Below are 18,564 nucleotides of genomic sequence, written 5' to 3' on the forward strand. Positions count from 1 at the left end.
GACTGTTATAAAAATATGTTTATTGTCATAATTTGTGAACCTCACATATAACTCCATATAACTTTTCTTTATTTAACAGTGAACACAAAGTCCAAATTGGGATGCAGCTTACTCTTGAACTGTATTTTTCTGTCCATCAAATTGTTGCGCTCTCCATGTCCTCTTTTCTTCTCATGCTCTCCTTCCTGTCACCATCCCGATCAGGAGCCAGATGTAGCCGTCTTTTGATTGTGACATCAATTTCCTGGTCTGAGGCCCAAGCTGTTAGGCTGTTAGGTCTCACAGCGGCTGTAAGAACTGTAAGAAAACAAGAATGGACAGTGTGTTAGGAAAACAAACATTTGTACATGTCATGAAAAATGAATGGTCAGTAAAAATAACCCCTGAAATTTCTTATAATAATAATACATTTCATTTATAAGCGTCTTTCATGACACTCTAGGACACTTTACAACCAAAACTAAGCTCGATGTGATGCTGTGGGGCGGAATATTTGCCACCAGAAACTAAACGTGAATAACTTTTAAATAGTTTATGCTGAATTTGAATTAAGTGAATTGAAGGTCAGTGGCTCGGATAATGGATGGATTTGTATATTTTACTCTGAATCATATTGAATAACTGAATCTGAGTTGTACAATCTGAATTTGAAACGATATACTTTTTTTTCTTTGAAACTGTATTTGATCCTCACTGAAAATTAAATTCTGTTTATTTTCATATTCAGTCTTACAAATACAAAACTTCATTTCAACGTCAGATTTTGTTTTTGAATTGAGGTACTAAGTTATAAATTAACTTTATGGTCAAGTATGAAGTATCCGGTTTGTATTAAAGGAAACAGAATCAAAATTAATTTAATTTTTTATCAGTGCAGAAAGGGTTCTTTTTGGCAACACCTCTGACTGTTCATTCACCTACATTTTCACAAGTAATGTGTCGGTCGCGAACGAGCCAGTACAAAGAGCTCGCTCTTTGAAGTGAACGATGAGCCGTTTTTAGACGGAAAAAACGACCATGTACAGTAAGCCGTTTTTCGACGAAAAAAACGACCATGTATAGTTAGGTGTTTTTAGGCAAAAAAAAACCGACCATGTATAGCAATGCGTTTTTAGACGAGAAAAACGACCATGTATAATAAGGCGTTTTTAGACGGAAAAAAAAATGACCATGAATAGTAAGCCGTTTTAACCCAAAAAAACGACCATGTATAGTAAGGCGTTTTTAGGCGAAAAAAACGACCATGTATAGGAAGAAGTTTTTAGACGAAATAAACGACCATGTATAGTAAGCCATTTTTAGCCCAAAAAAAACGACCATGGATAGTAATGAATTTTTAGACCAAAAAAAGACCATGTATAGTAAGGCGTTTTTAGGCGAAAAAAACGACCATGTATAGTAAGGCGTTTTTCAACGGAAAAAAACAACCATGTACAGTAAGGCGTTTTTCAACAAAAAAAAACAACCATGTATAGTAAGGCGTTTATAGCCCAAAAAAACGACCATGTATAGTAAGGCGTTTTTTGACAAAAAAAAACAACCATGTACTGTATAGTAACGCATTTTTAGACGAAAAAAAAAAGATCATGTATAGTAAGGTGTTTGTAGCTGAAAAAAACAATCATGTATAGTAAGGCCATTTTAGCTGAAAAAAACGACCGTATATAGTACAGCGTTTTTAGCCGAAAAAAACGACCATGCATAGTAATGCATTTTTAGACAAAAAAAAGGATCATGTATAGTAAGGCGTTTTTAGCCGAAAAAAAACGACCATGTATAGTAAGACTATTTTGCTGAAAAAAACGACCATGTATAGTAAGGCGTTTTTTGACAAAAAAAACAACCATGTATAGTAAGACTTTTTAGCTGAAAAAAACGACCATGTATAGTAAGGCGTTTTTTGCCGAATAAAGACGACCATGTATAGTAAGGTGTTTTTAGCCGAAAAAAGCGACCATGTATAGTAAGGCGTTTTTAGCCGAAAAAAAACGACCATGTATATAATAAGGCGTTTTTAGCCGTAAAAACGACCATGTATATAATAAGGTGTTTTTAGCCCTAAAAACGACCATGTATAGTAAGGCGTTTTTTGCCGAAAAAAGCGACCATATATAGTAAGGCGTTTTTTGCCAAAAAAAAAACGACCATGTATATAGTAAGGCGTTTTTTGCCAAAAAAACAACCATGTATAGTAAGGCGTTTTTTCCCAAAAAACCGACCATGTATAGTAAGGCGTTTTTAGCCGAAAAAAACGACCATGTATAGTAAGGCGTTTTTAGCCGAAAAAAACGCTGATGTATAGTAAGGCATTTTGAGCCGAAAAAAACGGCCATGTATAGTAAGGCGTTTTTTGCCGAAAAAAACGACCATGTACGTATAGTAAGGCGTTTTTTGCCGAAAAAAAACGACCATGTAAAAAAAGCCTTACTATACATGGTCGTTTTTTTCGGCTAAAAACGCCTTGCTATCCATGGTCGTTTTTTTTTTTTCGGCTAAAAAGCCTTACTGTACATCGTCGTTTTCTTCGGTTAAAAACGCCTTACTATACATGGTCGTTTTTTTCGGCTAAAAACGCCTTACTATACATCGTCGTTTTTTTCGGCTAAAAACGCCTTACTATATATAAATGGTAGTTTTTTTCAACTACAAACGCCTTACTATACATGGTCGTTTTTTTCGGTAAAAAACGCCTTACTATATACATGGTCGTTTTTTTTCGGCTAAAGACGCCTTACGAAACATGGTCGTTTTTTTTTCGGCTAAAAAGACCTTACGATACTATGTCGTTTTATTCGGGCTAAAAACGCCTTACTATACTATGTAGTTTTTTTTTCGGGCTAAAAACGCCTTATTATACTATGTCGTTTTTTTCGGGCTAAAAACGCCTTACTATACTATGTCGTTTTTTTCGGCCTAAAAACGGCTTACTATACATGGTCGTTTTTTTGGGGCTAAAAACGCCTTACTATACTATGTCGTTTTTTTGGAGCTAAAAACGCCTTACTATACTATGTCGTTTTTTTTTTGCTAAAAGATGCTATGTCGTTTTTTTTTAGCTAAAAACGCCTTACTATACTATGTCGTTTTTTTGGGGCTAAAAACGCCTTACTATACTATGTCGTTTTTTGGGGGCTAAAAACGCCTTACTATATACTGTCATTTTTTTGGGGCTAAAAACCCCTTACTATACTATGTTGGTTTTTTTTTTGCTAAAAACGTCTTACGATGCTATGTCGTTTTTTTTTTTTAGCTAAAAACGCCTTACTATACTGTCGTTTTTTTTCAGCAAAAAACGCCTTACTATACTATGTCGTTTTATTCGGGCTAAAATCGCCTTACTATACGATGTCATTTTTTTCGAGCTAAAAACGCCTTACTATACTATGTCGTTTTTTTCGGGCTAAAAACGCCTTACTATACATGGTCGTTTTTTTCGGCTAAGACGCCTTACTATACATGGTCGTTTTTTTCGGCTAAAAACGCCTTACTATACATGGTCGTTTTTTTCGGCAAAAAAACCCCTAGTATACATGGTCGTTTTTTTCGTCGAAAAACGCCTTACTATACATGGTCGTTTTTTTCGGCTAGAAAGGCCTTTCTATCCGTGGGGGTTTTTTTCGGCTAAAAACGCCTTACTATAGATGGTCGTTTTTTTCGTCTGAAAACGCTTTACTATACATGGTCGTTTTTTCGGCTAAAAACACCTTTCGTTATATGGTCTCTTTTTTCGTCGAAAAACGCCTTACTATACATGGTCGTTTTTTTCGTCGAAAAACACCTTACTATACATGGTCGTTTTTTTCGTCTAAAAACGCCTTACTATAAATGGTCGTTTTTTTTCGGCTAAAAACGCCTTACGATACATGGTCGTTTTTTTCGTCGTCTTTTTCATCTAAAAACGCCTTACTATACATGATCTTTTTTTTTGTCTAAAAACGCATTACTATACATGGTCGTTTTTTTCATCTAAAAACGCCTTACTATCCATAGTCATTTTTATTCATCTAAAAACGCCTTACTATACATGGTCGTTTTTTTTCGGCTAAAAACATCTTCCTCTACATGGTTGTTTTTTTCGTCTAAAAACGATTTACTATCCATGGTCGTTTTTTTCATCAAAAAACGCCTTACTATCCATGGTCGTTTTTTTTCATCTAAAAACGCATTCCTCTACATGGTCGTTTTTTTTCGGATAAAAACACCCTACTATACATGGTCGTTTTTTTCGGCTAAAACGCCTTCCTCTACATGGTCATTTTTTTCCGGCTAAAAACGCCTTACTATATATGGTCGTTTTTTTTCTAAAAACGCCTTACTAAACATGGTCGTTTTTTTAGGCTAAAAATGCCTTACTCTACATAGTCATTTTTTTCGTCGTCTTTTCGTCTAAAAACGCCTTACTATACATGGTCGTTTTTTTAGTTTAAAAACGGCTTACTATACATGGTCGTTTTTTTCGGCTAAAAACGCCTTACTATACATGGTTGTCTTTTTGGCTGTAAAAAAACGCCTTGCTATAAAAGGTCATTTTTTTTATTGTGAAAAATGTCTTCCAACACACAAAAAAAAGCTTGACGATTCATGCGCTTGTATTTTGAAAAAAAAGTGTCTTGTATCGGAACTATGTGCAGCATTCATGGCGGCTTGGAAGTCGAATGGTTAGCGTGTCTGCGTCACAGGGCAGAGGTGCAGGGTTCGATTCCAGCTCCGGGCTTCTTGTGTGTTTTCAGAAACAAGCGTGGCCATCCATTTTCTGATCCTCTTCTCCAGACATATCTTTGCACTCACACAAAGGAACAATTCACAAACAACCTTCCTATCCATCGTTGTTTTATTGGGCTAAAAATGCCTTGCTATACGTGGTCGTTTTTTGGGCTAAAAACGCCTTACAATATATATATGGTCGTTTTTGTTTCGGCTAAAAACGCCTTACTATACATGGTCCTTTTTTCATCTAAAAACGCCTTACTATACTTGGTCGTTTTTTTCGGCTAAAAACGCCTTACTATACGTGGTCGTTTTTTTCGTCTAAAAACGCCTTACTATACATGGTCGTTTTTTTCGTCTAAAAACGTCTTACTATACATGGTCGTTTTTTTCGTCTAAAAACGCCTTACTATACACGGTCGTTTTTTTCGTCTAAAAACGCCTTACTATACATGGTCGTTTTTTTTCGTCTAAAAACGGCTTACTATACATGGTCGTTTTTTTCGTCTAAAAACGCCTTACTATACTTGGTCGTTTTTTTCGGCTAAAAACGCCTTACTATACATGGTCGTTTTTTTCGTCTAAAAACGCCTTACTATACATGGTCGTTTTTTTCGTAGTTTTTTTCGGCTAAAAACGCCTTACTATACATGGTCGTTTTTTTGTCTAAAAACGCCTTACTAAACATGGTCGTTTTTTTGTCTAAAAACGCCTTACTAAACATGGTCGTTTTTTTCGTCTAAAAACGCCTTACTATATATGGTCGGGGTTTTTTCGGCTAAAAAAGCCTTACGTTCTCACATAGGGTCTATGGAGGATTTTCATTACGACCCTCATTACGATGTCTCAGTGACGGACTGAGGCTGCTGTTGTCTTCTTCTCTGGTCAAAACAGTGTCCCCTAGCGGATACTCAATGAATTGCACCTTATTAAAAATATTATTTCTGTGTCTTTTATTCATGTTTTTTCATTTTTAAATTATCCTGCGGGCCTGATTGAACCTCGCACGTGTGTGTGTGTGTGTGTGTGTGTGTGTGTGTGTGTGTGTGCGCGCGCGTGTGTGTGTGTGTGTGTGTGTGTAATGAATGGAATTCCGTATTGGTGTGCAATTGTAAAACAAGGCTGTGTGTTGAAAAAATAAATCTGAAATTGCATTTAAGGGTGGCTCAATACTGGCTGGCCATATACGGGCCGGAGTTGTAAATTGATTTCTGGCCCAAATACTTCACTCCACAACTGGCCCTCATCTGGTTTGCCAGAGTCAAGCCAGTGCCTCCTTTGCCACTCCTGGGCCGTGTTCGGCCCACATGCATTATGCCAGTGTCGACTCAAGGCCAGCTGTGCCAGCTTCATGCCGAATCCGGGCCAGATGCCTTTGCTGACTGGGTTTTTGAGAGAGGCTGGATGAATCCAAGAACGGCCGCAAGGAATGGTTTCATTCCAGTCCAACGCTGTGAGGTGACATTTTGATGGGTTTTTTTGTTAGTTTTTTTTCCCCCACAAGAACAAAAGATAGGAATTATTTTTTTTCCCCCACAAAAACAAAAGATAGGAATTTGTGATGGAGAACAAAGCCTCGATCCTCTCTTTAATCACCGTCAACAACTACAGTGGAAGTGATTGGAAAACAATAGAGTGCCAACTTGCGAAGCCACCTATGGCGTCCTCGCTATTCTCTTACTAATGCTATACTCTTGAACATGCTAGTCATACTTGGCACGGTAGAACGGGGAGTACCATTTATAATCGCGTTCCATACCCGGTTTAGACGGGCTGTGATCAGCGAAGCACTTCCGGACTGTCCGACAAATATTCACAGAACCTTCAATGGGTGTTGGTTCTTCTATTTCAGACAAGGTTTATTGTTGTTGTTGTTGTTGTTGTTTTGTTTTTGTTTTTTATAGGTTGTCATTTAGCGGACACGTTTTGTCGGAGAAGAACCAACAAGTTCAACTTCAAAGTGTTAGTTGGTGTTCTGGCTCCTGAAGAGCCATGTAACATTTGGTTTCTATTTCTATAGCTAAATTCGTTATTGTGAAGGGCACACCGGACGTTATGGAGTGAGACACTTCCTGTTTCAGGTTGCACGGGGAACCTCCGAACGATGGACTGCAACTTCGTGTCGTGGGCCAAGCACAGCCTGTATGTAAATTTATTATGTAAATGTATGTCATATTATTAATTATTGGGGTGTGTTCACCGTAGATTTACATTTGTAGGGGGTCCAATTGTTTAGTTAGCATTTACGATAGCGATTAGCGCATTAGCTCGTTAACGTTAGCAACACTACCATACTCACGCATTCGTCACATGTCAGATCAATGGGGCACATTGTTCTACCATGTTTTATTTGCGACAACGTCGTAAGTGTTTTATGTTTGTCTATTACAGTTTTACACCTTCTTGACTAGCCTGTGATTAAACAGCAAGAAAAATCAACGGTGTGGTCATTGAAGGAGTTAACTGTCTGTCTAGCCGCAGCGTGGACGCGGCGAGAGTGGAACAGTTAGCTTGATTTCAAAGGGCGCAGTCATCACATTTTCCGTGGGACATTAGTATCTGTTCGCATGGACATGCAGGTCCTGTGACATAGCAAAAAGCTCATTAAATGAGATCTAGTGCTGTGATCGCTTCACCGACACTTGGATAAGTGGAGCAATTAATAAGGTGACACAAAATTGACGGTAACTTGTCGCCCTTTCAGCAGACCGTGAGTATATTTTAAAGAGAATGATGCCATCGCCGTGTGCCAGAAGTTAGCACGCCCATACGCGGAAATGATGCGTGCATAGAGTCCATTGTCACCAGCGGCTGGCGTTATTTTGCATTCTGCCGAACGGCGGCGCAGTGATCCAAACAAGATTGAAAAAAGCAGAATGATAACAATCACTTAATTCTAAACATTGCCTTTGGTTCAGTCTTTTGTCAGCACTGTGTTGGGCAACGTTAGTATCTGCATCCATTTTATTTCATGAAACCATGACTGTGGATGCTATTCTCAACAATGACTACTCAGTTCATGGCTACAAAGATATTTATCAACATCACAGAATCTGTTTGTTAAAATTAATCTCGTCCACGAGATGGTTGTGATCTAAGCTAGCCATGGTTTTGATAAATTGTCACAACAAACACTTCAACAACATAAGTTAGCATTAGCACAGCAGCCATCGCTGCTCTTTTGGCAACACAACTTGTGTTGTCATGAAGTGTTAACATAATTTTACATTTTGATCAGTTTACTTTGATCGAGCAGAAAAGTTGCTAATTTTATGTCGCTTCTGAACATGAAAGTGGCTGAGGTACCTTGCGCGAATTCTTTTAGCTACTCTTCAGCCCAATTGCGAGCAAACAATTTTCCAGAGGTGGTTTCATCAAACTCAGGTGTATAGGAAGGAGCCAAAGAGATTTTAGATTTGATCAATTTCTTGGATTTTCACTTCCTTGATGTGCAATGGCCAAGGCCTCAAGACTTTTAGCCATCCAGTTGACTTTGATTCAAAGCTACGAGTAGCCCGAGGGCCCATTAGGAGGGGAAAAAAGAAAAGGTAAAAGCACATTCACTGGGAGTGCATTGTCTTTTTGGAGAATGGAGGTGCAGGCTAAGCTGTCAAGGTCCATTTTTAAAGCGGCCTCATTGCCCTTCATTATGCATCCCATATTGAACCAAACCAATGGATAAGGGCAATCAAATATTCATTGGGAAGTGTTTCCCTTGAGAAACAAGTTAGAAGACACATGGGATGGAGGCTTCAACTGTCTGTGAAAGTCAAAACAAAAAAAGATGTTTATATATATATATATATATATATATATATATATGTATACACACACACACACACACACATACATACATACATAGATGCACACACACACACACAACCAGAGAAAATATGGGACTTCTCCAACAGGGGAAAAAGCAACACGCCGGTGCACTGCCGGTGCACTGTTTTGTAACAACTGCTTTGTCTTTCAGGTGCTAATTAGTAACTATTGTTTTGCAAATCATAAATCTTACTCACCGGGGCGGGTATTATCTCAAAATCAGAGGGGGGTCGGTTGGGGGAAAGGGGGGGGGGGGGGGGGCAGACCGGCTGGTGAAAAGATTTGATCAGTACTACAATAGAGTTCAAAGCCTTACCACGTGGAATGGGGTAGATTGGATCTTTTTCAATCAATTTGCATATAGATGTTTTTTAATATCAATTATGAGATGGTATTGCCGATTTGTTTCATCCCAGCTAATTGCGGCTCACAGACTGCGGGCACATTACTCCGAAAATAGCTTTGAGGCGAGACCCCGCGTGAGCAAAACATAATCGAGGCCAAGCTGTAAAGGGCCAAGTTCAAAAGGGGGTGCGAGTGACGGGAAAAATGAAGCAAATTCTTAACATGCTTGTTGTCGACCATGAAATATCGTTTCATCGTCTCCATCCGAGCTGCGGCTTTAATAAGGGGAGGCTATCGAACTGGCAAGATTTAAACGTCACTAAGCCAGACCGGCAGCATGAAGACACGCATAGAAGTCAGACAAGTTTTTCTCATTTATTCTTAAAACACGTGCCAGACGATTCATTGGACAGATAGCGTTGTATTCAAAATAGAGAATCGTCGACACTCGTGGTAATTGCTATTCTTATCGAGAATTGCAAGTGGGTCACATTCTGAACGCACTGGGAATGAGCAACAACAGCCCAGAGCCTCTGGGGAACAAACCCGAGAACATTTTTTAAAGTTTTGGCCACAAACGATAAAAATTCAAACCGATCACATTTTGCTTAAAAGAAACACTCGATGACAATCAAGGTGTGCTGCCAAAGTAGCAGCCATGGCTAATGTGCTAATGCTAATAGCAATCAGGGAAAACTAAACTACAAGAATAAATATGTTATCTTTCTGACAAATAAATCGTACACAGGATTGAGTGAAAAAAATACATTTACGGTTCAACATTGTATAGTAACTTGTAACCTCGTGGGAACAAGTACATTACATTTTAAGGTGGAAAATATAGAGTGTGGATCTCTCCCTCTTTACCTCTCCTTCTCTAGCTCTCTCTCTCTCTCTTGTTAATCGTTATATATAATTTATTAATCGTTGAATGCCAAGAGAGAAAGAGAGATGTATCTAGATATATCCATGTATGTGTATGTGTGTGTGTGTGTGCGCGTGTGTGTAATATCTATACATATATATGCGTGTGTGTGTGTATATATATACTGTATGTATGTGTGTATATGTGTGTGTGTATATATATGTATATGTGTGTGTGTGTATATATATATACAGTATATATATATATATATATGTGTGTGTGTGTATATATATGTATATGTGTGTATGTATGTACTGTATATATAATGCGTATAAGTGTGTGTGGGAAAGATGAAACCCTAAAAAAGAAAAGAAAAAACAAAAGCAAAGTTAAACATTTTCGCCTGGGGTCTCCGGAGCTCGTGTTGACGCGGCGCGGCTCGAAGACTGACTTTTATGAAATAATCATCAAGCAAGTTGATTGGCGGCTCGTGTGCCGCATGACTTTGCCAAACACGACAAGGGCACAAAACTCAACGCGAGGCAGCTCGCTGAATCTTTAACAAGCAAATGTTTACCTTCCCCTGCAGCGTGGCAATTCTCCGCCCGCCGTTTGTTGATAACCTCATTTAGGCCAAACAATCCGAAGATGAAGGTTACTGTGGAGGTACGGGCGTCGTAGATTAAAGCGGATTAATAAATAATGGGCTCCAAAATCAGGCCAACACACTGTCGGTCGGCTTTTGAGAAAATTGAATGCTTTTTGGTGCGCCTTATAGTGCGGAAAATACGGTAGGCTTCCTTTTCATTCCTTCGGTCGCCACGTTTGACGTTCTCAGCAAAGATCCATCGCAGACACTTCAGCTGCCTCACAGATTCTCAGAACTTGTCGAACTCCCGCAACAAGCCAAGTAAGCGCAAATGTCGCATCGGCACCATATGTTGCTCAAAAGCGTTCCCACCCGCTGAGATTTTTGCCATCCTGCAGTTTGTGTTCCCCGAATTGGTGTTCTGCAAGTTCCGACGGTCTGCGAGGCTGTGAAGACGTCCAAATGCGATTGGCTGAGGAATAAATAACGAGCGATATCGCAAATGTACTTTGCATGCGTTTCCATTGGCAGTTGAAAGGCAACTTTTACCTTGACTGAAGTCAAGGAGGTGCCTCAGTATTTCGGGTCAATAGAGGGCAGAAAAGAAAAATAGCACATGTATCTCAAATCTATTTTTGGATGAGTATAAATAGTCTTCACTTCATGAGATGAAATGAATCAGTATGTCTCTGGTGTCTCATTTTATGGGCGCAAAGACTCTTTGTGACGCTCGCAGACGTCGAGGAATGACTCCCTGGACACACGCACGTTTTGCACAAATTGTTGAGCGGTGAACTTGTTGTCCCACCGGAAGAGCGATGGCGGATGTGCCCGGATTGCAGGCGATCTCCGACTCGCAGATCATCTCCAATGATTCGGAAAGAAAGAAGCGTTTGCTGATTGTACCTCCTTGACGTCATATACAACATACGAGTATAATTGAAGTGATACCGAGTTGTCTAGCAGATGCCAACAGTGCACTATTATTATTATTATTATTATTCTGATTATGATTAATAGTAGCGCAGGCGCTGTTGTAAACATAAGCAGTGACGTTTGGATGCTTTACGATGACGCCATGACGTCGCTCCGACTTGGCTCTTTGCCAAACACGTTCTTCGGAAGAACTTGTGAAGTAGCAACTAAGCACGGGCCCGGCCCTGGCGCCGAACCAGCACCGAGTTTTTCCTTTGGTGGAAAAGGGGTAACATTGGAAGCCACAAAAAACCAACCGAGTATGGCAAGTTTTGGTTTTGTTTTTTTCCGATCCGAACTTTGAAGTGACCTTCCCATCGTGGCGACGCTCGCATAATTCCAATCGGGGGGGGGGGGGGGGATGAAAATAATCCACAGTCGTATTTTCTCCCTCCCGCTTAACTGGAACGTCTGGGATTTTTTTTTCCCCTTCTTTATTAGCTCTCGGGGTGGCTCGCTCTTTCCTCCGAGCGGCCGCCGGCGGGGGGGTGGACGCCGACCGATTTAAAGACTCCGTCTCGGCGGAATTGCCCTTGCGTGGGGCTTTTAATTAGATCAATCTTGAACCCGGCTCGAACATATACTTTACAGCCGTGTCAGGCTCAAAGGCTGCACGTGTTGTAAATATCAGGCGAGGCATTAATAGAATAGAGACTAGAGGGCAGAATGCGCCGACTGCTGGGGGAGGGGCAGGCGGCAGAGGGACCACTTTCACGGCGGGAGCTATCGATAGCCACGAAAACGGACGGTTCCGTGAATATAAGGCGGACCCTTTCTGGAAATGTAAATCAGGGGCCGCGGCAGCGTGTCAGAGTTAAGAGCGCCAACGTGGCTCCCGTTTACTAGGCAGCCTTCTGGCGCAAAGCAAAGAGGAGAGCGCCCGTTTTGTTGCTTGCGCTTGACCAGTTTGGGACTTTTCATGAGGCTTCGTTTCCGTTTCATTTGGACTTTTGCTTTTTCGATTCAGTGACTTTTCGTTCTTTCTTTTCAAACAGGTTTGCATGTTTTTATTTTTTCAAAATCACTTCCGTCTTGATTAGTTTGTTTTGTTTTTTTGTTGAGAGTAAAATGAAAAAGGTGACTAAGCAAAGTGGAAAAAAAGTCAAGAAAACCGCACGCTCCCAACGACCTTTGCCCTTCCTCGCTTCGAAAAGAATCCATTTCAAATGAACCCCGAAAGCTCCTTTGTGATAACCGACAAAGACAAAAAGTCCAATTTTGCAATTAGTTTTATAAAGCAAAGATTTGAATTTTATTTCATTCCCCCAAAATGCTATTTCCAATTTTTGTTTGAGCTATTTCGTTTGCTGCCGACCAGGTTTTAAAAATGATGCATTTTTGGTTTAACTCTCCAAAATCTAGTATCAAGCATCAAGCACAACTTTGTCAAATGTGCTGTACGTGCAGCACAGATCAAATTTCCTCCCTCTTAAACAGACAACAAGAGGAGCCGCTGCGGGTGCCCGCGCCGCCAAATAGGTTCCTAAATGCACTTTTTGCATTCCACAACATTTAAAAATCAGACCGCGTTGCGTCTCTCTATCTCTCGGATTTGTCATCTCACTCTGCTGCATTGTTGGGGGCTGCCCGTTGCTCAAGGCAGATGAGAACTGTAAAAACAAACGAAAAAAAATCAACAACCACCAAAGTGGAGGCTGTTCATTTCTTTGTAAGTCAGCAAACACTCAGAGACATGAAATAGCAAGCAGCTCACTCGATGAGGCGCCCCTCCGCCCCCTCACCCCTTCCAAAAAAAATAAAGTCAAATCAATAATTCATGGCCATGCGACAATCGCCTTTGGTGTGCATTTTCAGCACGCCGTGTTGCATTACTGAAGACAAAGGCACCACTTCATTCATTGCTTTCGTTGCAGGAGTTTATTTTTATGCTTCACACGATGAGTACGGCGGCAAAATAAAGGTGCGCCTTGCTTGAAATGGTTCGACAATTCCCAAAGAAATAGTGACGATTTTCATCAGAGTAAAACTTTTAAAGCCAGGTGGCGCTAGCGCAGGGGTGTCAAAGTCACGACAGTTGAGGAGCCGTGGACGGCCTGAAACGGGGGGTGGCCACATTTCGTGTGTTTGGGAGGGGGGAATGGAAAAACGTAAGGATTCTCGTCATTTATGAAAACACCGTGACATCGTGCCACTGTATTTTGTCCCGATCTGGGCACTGCAGTCATATCACATTTTGAAGGCAACAATCTCACTCTAAACGTCTTGCCTGTTCATGGAGCAAAGCGACAGCTCGCAAGCGCACAGCCCGCAACCAAGCGCTTGTGGCGCTCCGCCGTCACTCGGTGCCGGAGGCGCCCCGGCCCGTCTTATTCAGCACGGAATTCAGCTCGCTCAGCAGATTCGGGGGCATCTTGGCCTCCCCGCCGCCTGGGCCGGGCTTCCTGCCAGACGTCCGCAAGCGGCTCGGCCGGGAAGTGGGCGGGTACGGCTGGGACGGATCCACGACGGAACGCCGCTGCCGGCCCGAGGGCTTCGGAGCGTCGGCGGCGCTGCTCTCGGCGAAGAGTGAAGACCTCCCGTCTCTCACCTGAGGGCAAAAAGTTCCGAATGATTCGTTTCTACAACTACTCCGACAGTTCATGAATAAAGTCAACATTTGAAGTGTCATGTTCGTTTTTGGTTTCAGTTGCTGGCGGTGGAGTGGAGGGCGTTTCCCTCCAACACCTCACCTGTTATGTGGACTACAGAAGGAGCGCTCTGCCAAGCGCTTGCCGTCGGTTTATTCGCCTGGCTCACGATTCCCGTCCCAAGTGCTTCTTTTCGAGACGTTTGTTGACTTGCTTATGGCGTTTTTCGCGGCGGAAAGTAGCACCGAAGCTGCCATCATTACATTAGCGATAGCTGACACGCAGTTGCGCTTCATCCCGACATTTCGGCCCAATATCTCAAACCTTTAGCGAGTGGCGCGTAGCTCGTATTGACTGAAAATGAAACTCATTTTCAGGCACGAATTTCTTTGAGGAATACCAATCACACGAACAGTGCTCATTTTGGCGCCGATCATCAGGATACGACATTGTCGTGGCGTTTGATCGCTCGCGGCCGCGGACGTCCGCTGACGCATGGGGTGTGCGCTGCGGCTCACCCGTCTGCCTGAAGCGGCGTTCTGCCGCGGGCGCATTCGTCCGTCAGCCGTGGCGCCGTCCGCCGGGTCCGAGCAGAGGTCAGAGTCAAACTGCGCATGGAGAGAACGAGCGGCGAGGTGATGAAAAGACCATTCGGGATCATACGCACGTTTTTTTTTCCCCCTCCCTGCTTCACAGCAACCCCTTTTGACCCACAAAAGCACCTTTCTTGTCCCTTCTTTTTTTGCCAGCGCTGCTGGGACCTGTCCTTGGACGTACACGCCAGCCCACACGCTGCCATCAATTGCACCTTGCTGCAAAAACGGTGGGCCGTCGTCACCCGGTTGCTATGGAAACTGCCTCAGCGCAACACTCGCCCACAGGTAAACGGGAAGAAATGGGTGAAGTGCTCTGGGGTGGCGTTTTTTTAGTCATTTGCTAACCCTTCTCGAATAAGTCAGTCCAGAAATGGAGGACAAAAGAGGCAAACATTTTTGTGATGTTTGAGGGAAAAAAAAATAAAATAACGCTCATAAACCGCCGTCACATCATTTGATTTGTCCAGCTCATCCATCGACTTTTATCAGACAGTTTGGTGCAACCTTATTGCAGATAGTCGGGCTTTTCAGTGGAGCAGAAACAGTCGCTCTTCGCAGAGGATAAACAAAGGGCTGATTATCAGACGTCGATAAAAGATTATCCTGAGCAACCCCCCCCCACGCCTGATCTGCTTTGAAAATGGTCAGGATTGAAAACGCGGGCTAAACGTGAGCATTTCTTCCGTGTACCTTCATCCTGATGATGTCGGTCACCCAGCCGACCTGCGCCTCCTGCTCCTCGCAGCAGAAATGCCTGCAAGCAAGGGACACGCATCTCTTGGGCACGGCAGCCTTCGGATGGCTTATACAGTCGCACACTTTTAGAGCGGCTTACTCACCACTGCTGTTTCTCCGTGTAGACAGTGAAGCCCCAGCTGGTGAAAAACGGGGTGGGGGTCGGGGGGGGGGGGGGGGTCACATTAAGCACACACGGGTGTTCGATGTCCACACTGCGCAGTGTCGTAGTACTAAGCAGCAGTGCAGTGTTGGCTGCACTACGACTTGGATTTGGTGTTGTGCACCAAGTACCAGCGATTTGCTCATTAAAATGGTCCAACATTCAGGGGATGGGGGGGGGGGGGGGGGGGTAAACATTTTTTCACTGGTTTTTGTCCTTGACTTGACTTCAACATGAGCACAACACGTTTAAATTTTTGGTGACATGAACAAAGACACCGGGCACCCTATTTGGCTTCTGAACATGACAGAACCTTTGGGGAGAATTCAGAATAAGAAATACACGCTTTTGAAAATAGCAAGTTGCACTTTTTCTACAAATTCTTTTTTGCATCAACGCGTATTTCTTTTCAAGAGCACTTTGAAACAGTAATTCATGCCTTTGTTACATCTCGGCTGGATCGCTGTAACGCACTTGACTTTGGACTCAGCCAATCCTCCATCAAGCGTCTCCAGTTGGTCCAGAATGCCGCCGCATGGTACTCGTATAAAGAGGGGGAGCAGAGAACTCCTACTCTGGCATCCCTTCGCCTGCTCATATTGGAGTTCTTTTGAAGATGCTGCGATTTGTTTTCAAATCTTGAAATGGGGTGGTCCGGTGGTTAGCGTGTCGACCTCACAGTGCAGAGGTTGCGGGTTCCAGAGATTGCATGTTCTCCCCGTGCCTGCGTGGGTTTTGTACTTTGTGTACAGCGGTGGTTGTTTGAAAGTGCTCTGGAAATAAATCGTTGTTTTTTTTTTAAGACTGTCGGATTTGGTGACAGGAAGTTCCACGCAACTAAATGGGAAATAATAACGACAAAATTATCATTCACAAAGTATGTACCGATTTTGCCCCCTAGATTTCAACGTAGAAGTTTAGAGACGTGAATGAATAATAAATACGTTAAATGCAATCCTTAAAATAAGACACAGTTGCAGAAATTGCATAAGGCGCCATATCTGGACAAACGTGTTGGTGTCTACTGTCGGTGCGAGAGGAACTAATGAGGTGGAGGAGGGAAAACTTCTCCCGGCTTAAGAGGAGCGGAGGAGGAGGAAAGCCTGGAGCAGGGCCGCGGTGAATTGAGGTGGTCCGCACACACACACACACACACACACACAGAGAGGCAGGGAGAGCTGGGCCTAATGAGGTACTGGAGCGCCGCTCCTCCTCACCCCCTCGCCGCCGCGCTCTCGCTTTTCTCGTCTTCATTTCAGCGCCTCCCGCAGCCCACTCAACAGTCTATCGATGACACGACGCCGTAACGCTCTTTTCCCACTCCTGTAGCCAGCCACTCCACCCCCGTATGGCGTGATTCACACACCAAAAAACGGCTGGCCTCGCCGAGCCGCGGCTCCGATTCCAACCGCGGCGAGCAATAGTCAGCGATGACTCAAACCCGGGCCGTTTTTTTTTTTTTTTTTTTAGGAATGGCAAAACACGGCTACCTGCTCGGAGGCTTCAGCTTCTTCTTCAGGCCCAGGTAACATTTGGCAGCCTTGAGATGGATCTCCTTCTCAGCTTTTGTGCTCTGAAAAACATACAGACATCTTCAATAAAGTGTGGGGGGGGGGGGGCACAATGGACACAAAATGAGCGGTTCGGGTTGACGGGAGAGAAAATTGGAAGCGAGCATGTCAAAGGTGGAGGCGGTAAGAAAGCAACATCCAACATCTCCAAGCGCTTGCGTCTTCCTGCCATTGATTTTCAGAAACATCCGCCGCCGTGGCCGCAGGAGGAAAATTGATGACAAAGTGAAGAGGCCGATCATGTGAATGAGAAAAAAAAGAGCCCCCCCCCCAAAAAAAAAAATCAAGGTCAATTCCACGGTTAAAGGAGCCCAGCATGTCGATCATGAGCAGAAAACGTTTCCTCCCAACTACAAAGCGATGCCCCCGACACCAAGGCCACACCCGGCCCTAATCAATCCAATAGAACAATTTGCATCTGAGGCCCACCTGGCAATTCTCTCAGAGGCCAAAGAATATCAATGAAGCGCCGCTTGTCATTTTGCCCGCTAATCGGTCGCATTCCCGTTTCGTGAGGAACCCCGGTCGGAAGCGCCATCATGCCCGCGCGGCCTCGCTGCCGCCGGAATTCCTGCACCGCCATCAATTATTAACAATTCCCCACCCGCCTTTCCGAATCCCAAGTTTCAACTGCAGGAGGAAAAAAAAAAAAAAAACTCCGGTGGGGAACGCTCGCCCGCCGGTCCTGCTGGGGTTTTTTTTTCCCTTCCTTTTATGGAAAGTCAGCAGGAATTCTTTTACGACTTCATCTGCTAACGGGGGGGGAATGACACTTCCTTGTCGCCGGGGAAATGAAGCCGTGAGAATTTAGACGAGTCTCTTCCGTCCCATTTTTTTTCCCCTTTTCAAATAAAGTTACCCCCCCCCCCAAAAAAAATAACGGCCGTCAAGTTGGCGCGCTGTGTTTAAATGTGAAAATCGTCGCGCGTTTCCCGGAGATGCGTCGCGAGATGAGGCGCGCGATGAACAAAAAGCGCGCTCACTTTGACGTCTCTGTAGAGCAGCAGCTTGTGGGCGCGCAGCACCACAAATCTGTCCTGGAACTTGTGCCCGGAGAGCAGCTTGGAGCAGCCGTCGTTGAACTTGAGATGCTCGCTTCTGACCAGCTCTTTGGGCTCCACTTGGAAGGGGGGGGAGAAAAGTCCACGTGGGGTTAATCTGGAACAAGCGCGACGGCGACGCAAGAAAGGGCTCCATCTGGGCCCTGTGATCGAACGATGGCTTCGGCACAAGAGCAACGGCGAGGTGGGGGGGGGGGGGGTGTACCTTTGCCATCCGCGTGCCGTTTGGTCCCGTCGAACTTCTTCAAAACCAGAAAAGCCGAACTGGGGCAGTCCAGCGTGCTCCACTCCAACACCTGCTCCAGAATCTTTTCGCTGCGGTGCAACGGCCGCTCTGTCCACAGAAACGTGCAGCCGCTAAGCGCCTGCGCTCATTTTGCAAAGCGCAACGATGCTGCCGTTCTCCATATTTTAGCGGCAGGCGAGTTATCTTTTTTGCCCGATCAAGATATGATTATAAGAACACAGTCATGTGCAAAATGGACCTATTATCTCCTCCTAATTGGCCAACGGGGCGGAACACGCTCAGCGCACGGCTGCTCCG

The 18,564-nt window shown here is 43.6% G+C and overlaps 1 protein-coding gene across 2 annotated transcripts in view; it reads right to left on the reverse strand.

Annotated features, from left to right (window-relative positions):
- Positions 1-18,564, reverse strand: part of arap2 (ArfGAP with RhoGAP domain, ankyrin repeat and PH domain 2) — a 72,021-nt gene continuing 53,457 nt past the window's right edge. Inside the window, exons 27-34 of one of the 2 annotated variants that reach the window (XR_015100228.1) lie at positions 18,226-18,354; positions 17,943-18,079; positions 16,879-16,961; positions 15,330-15,365; positions 15,181-15,244; positions 14,413-14,502; positions 13,534-13,854; positions 1-297 (exon numbers count right to left, since the gene is read on the reverse strand). Coding sequence is in view for 1 of the 2 variants with exons in the window: in XM_086105366.1 (XP_085961492.1) it covers positions 13,603-13,854; positions 14,413-14,502; positions 15,181-15,244; positions 15,330-15,365; positions 16,879-16,961; positions 17,943-18,079; positions 18,226-18,354 (791 nt within the window). In the remaining variant the exon portion in view is untranslated. Of the gene's footprint in view, positions 298-13,169; positions 13,855-14,412; positions 14,503-15,180; positions 15,245-15,329; positions 15,366-16,878; positions 16,962-17,942; positions 18,080-18,225; positions 18,355-18,564 lie in introns of those variants that run through there. The other variant, XM_086105366.1, reaches the window with a different exon arrangement.

This window comes from Hippocampus guttulatus, chromosome 2 (genome assembly GCF_054856545.1).
Source record: "Hippocampus guttulatus isolate MCC_2025c chromosome 2, RoL_Hgut_1.0, whole genome shotgun sequence".
Taxonomy (NCBI): Eukaryota; Metazoa; Chordata; class Actinopteri; order Syngnathiformes; family Syngnathidae; genus Hippocampus; species Hippocampus guttulatus.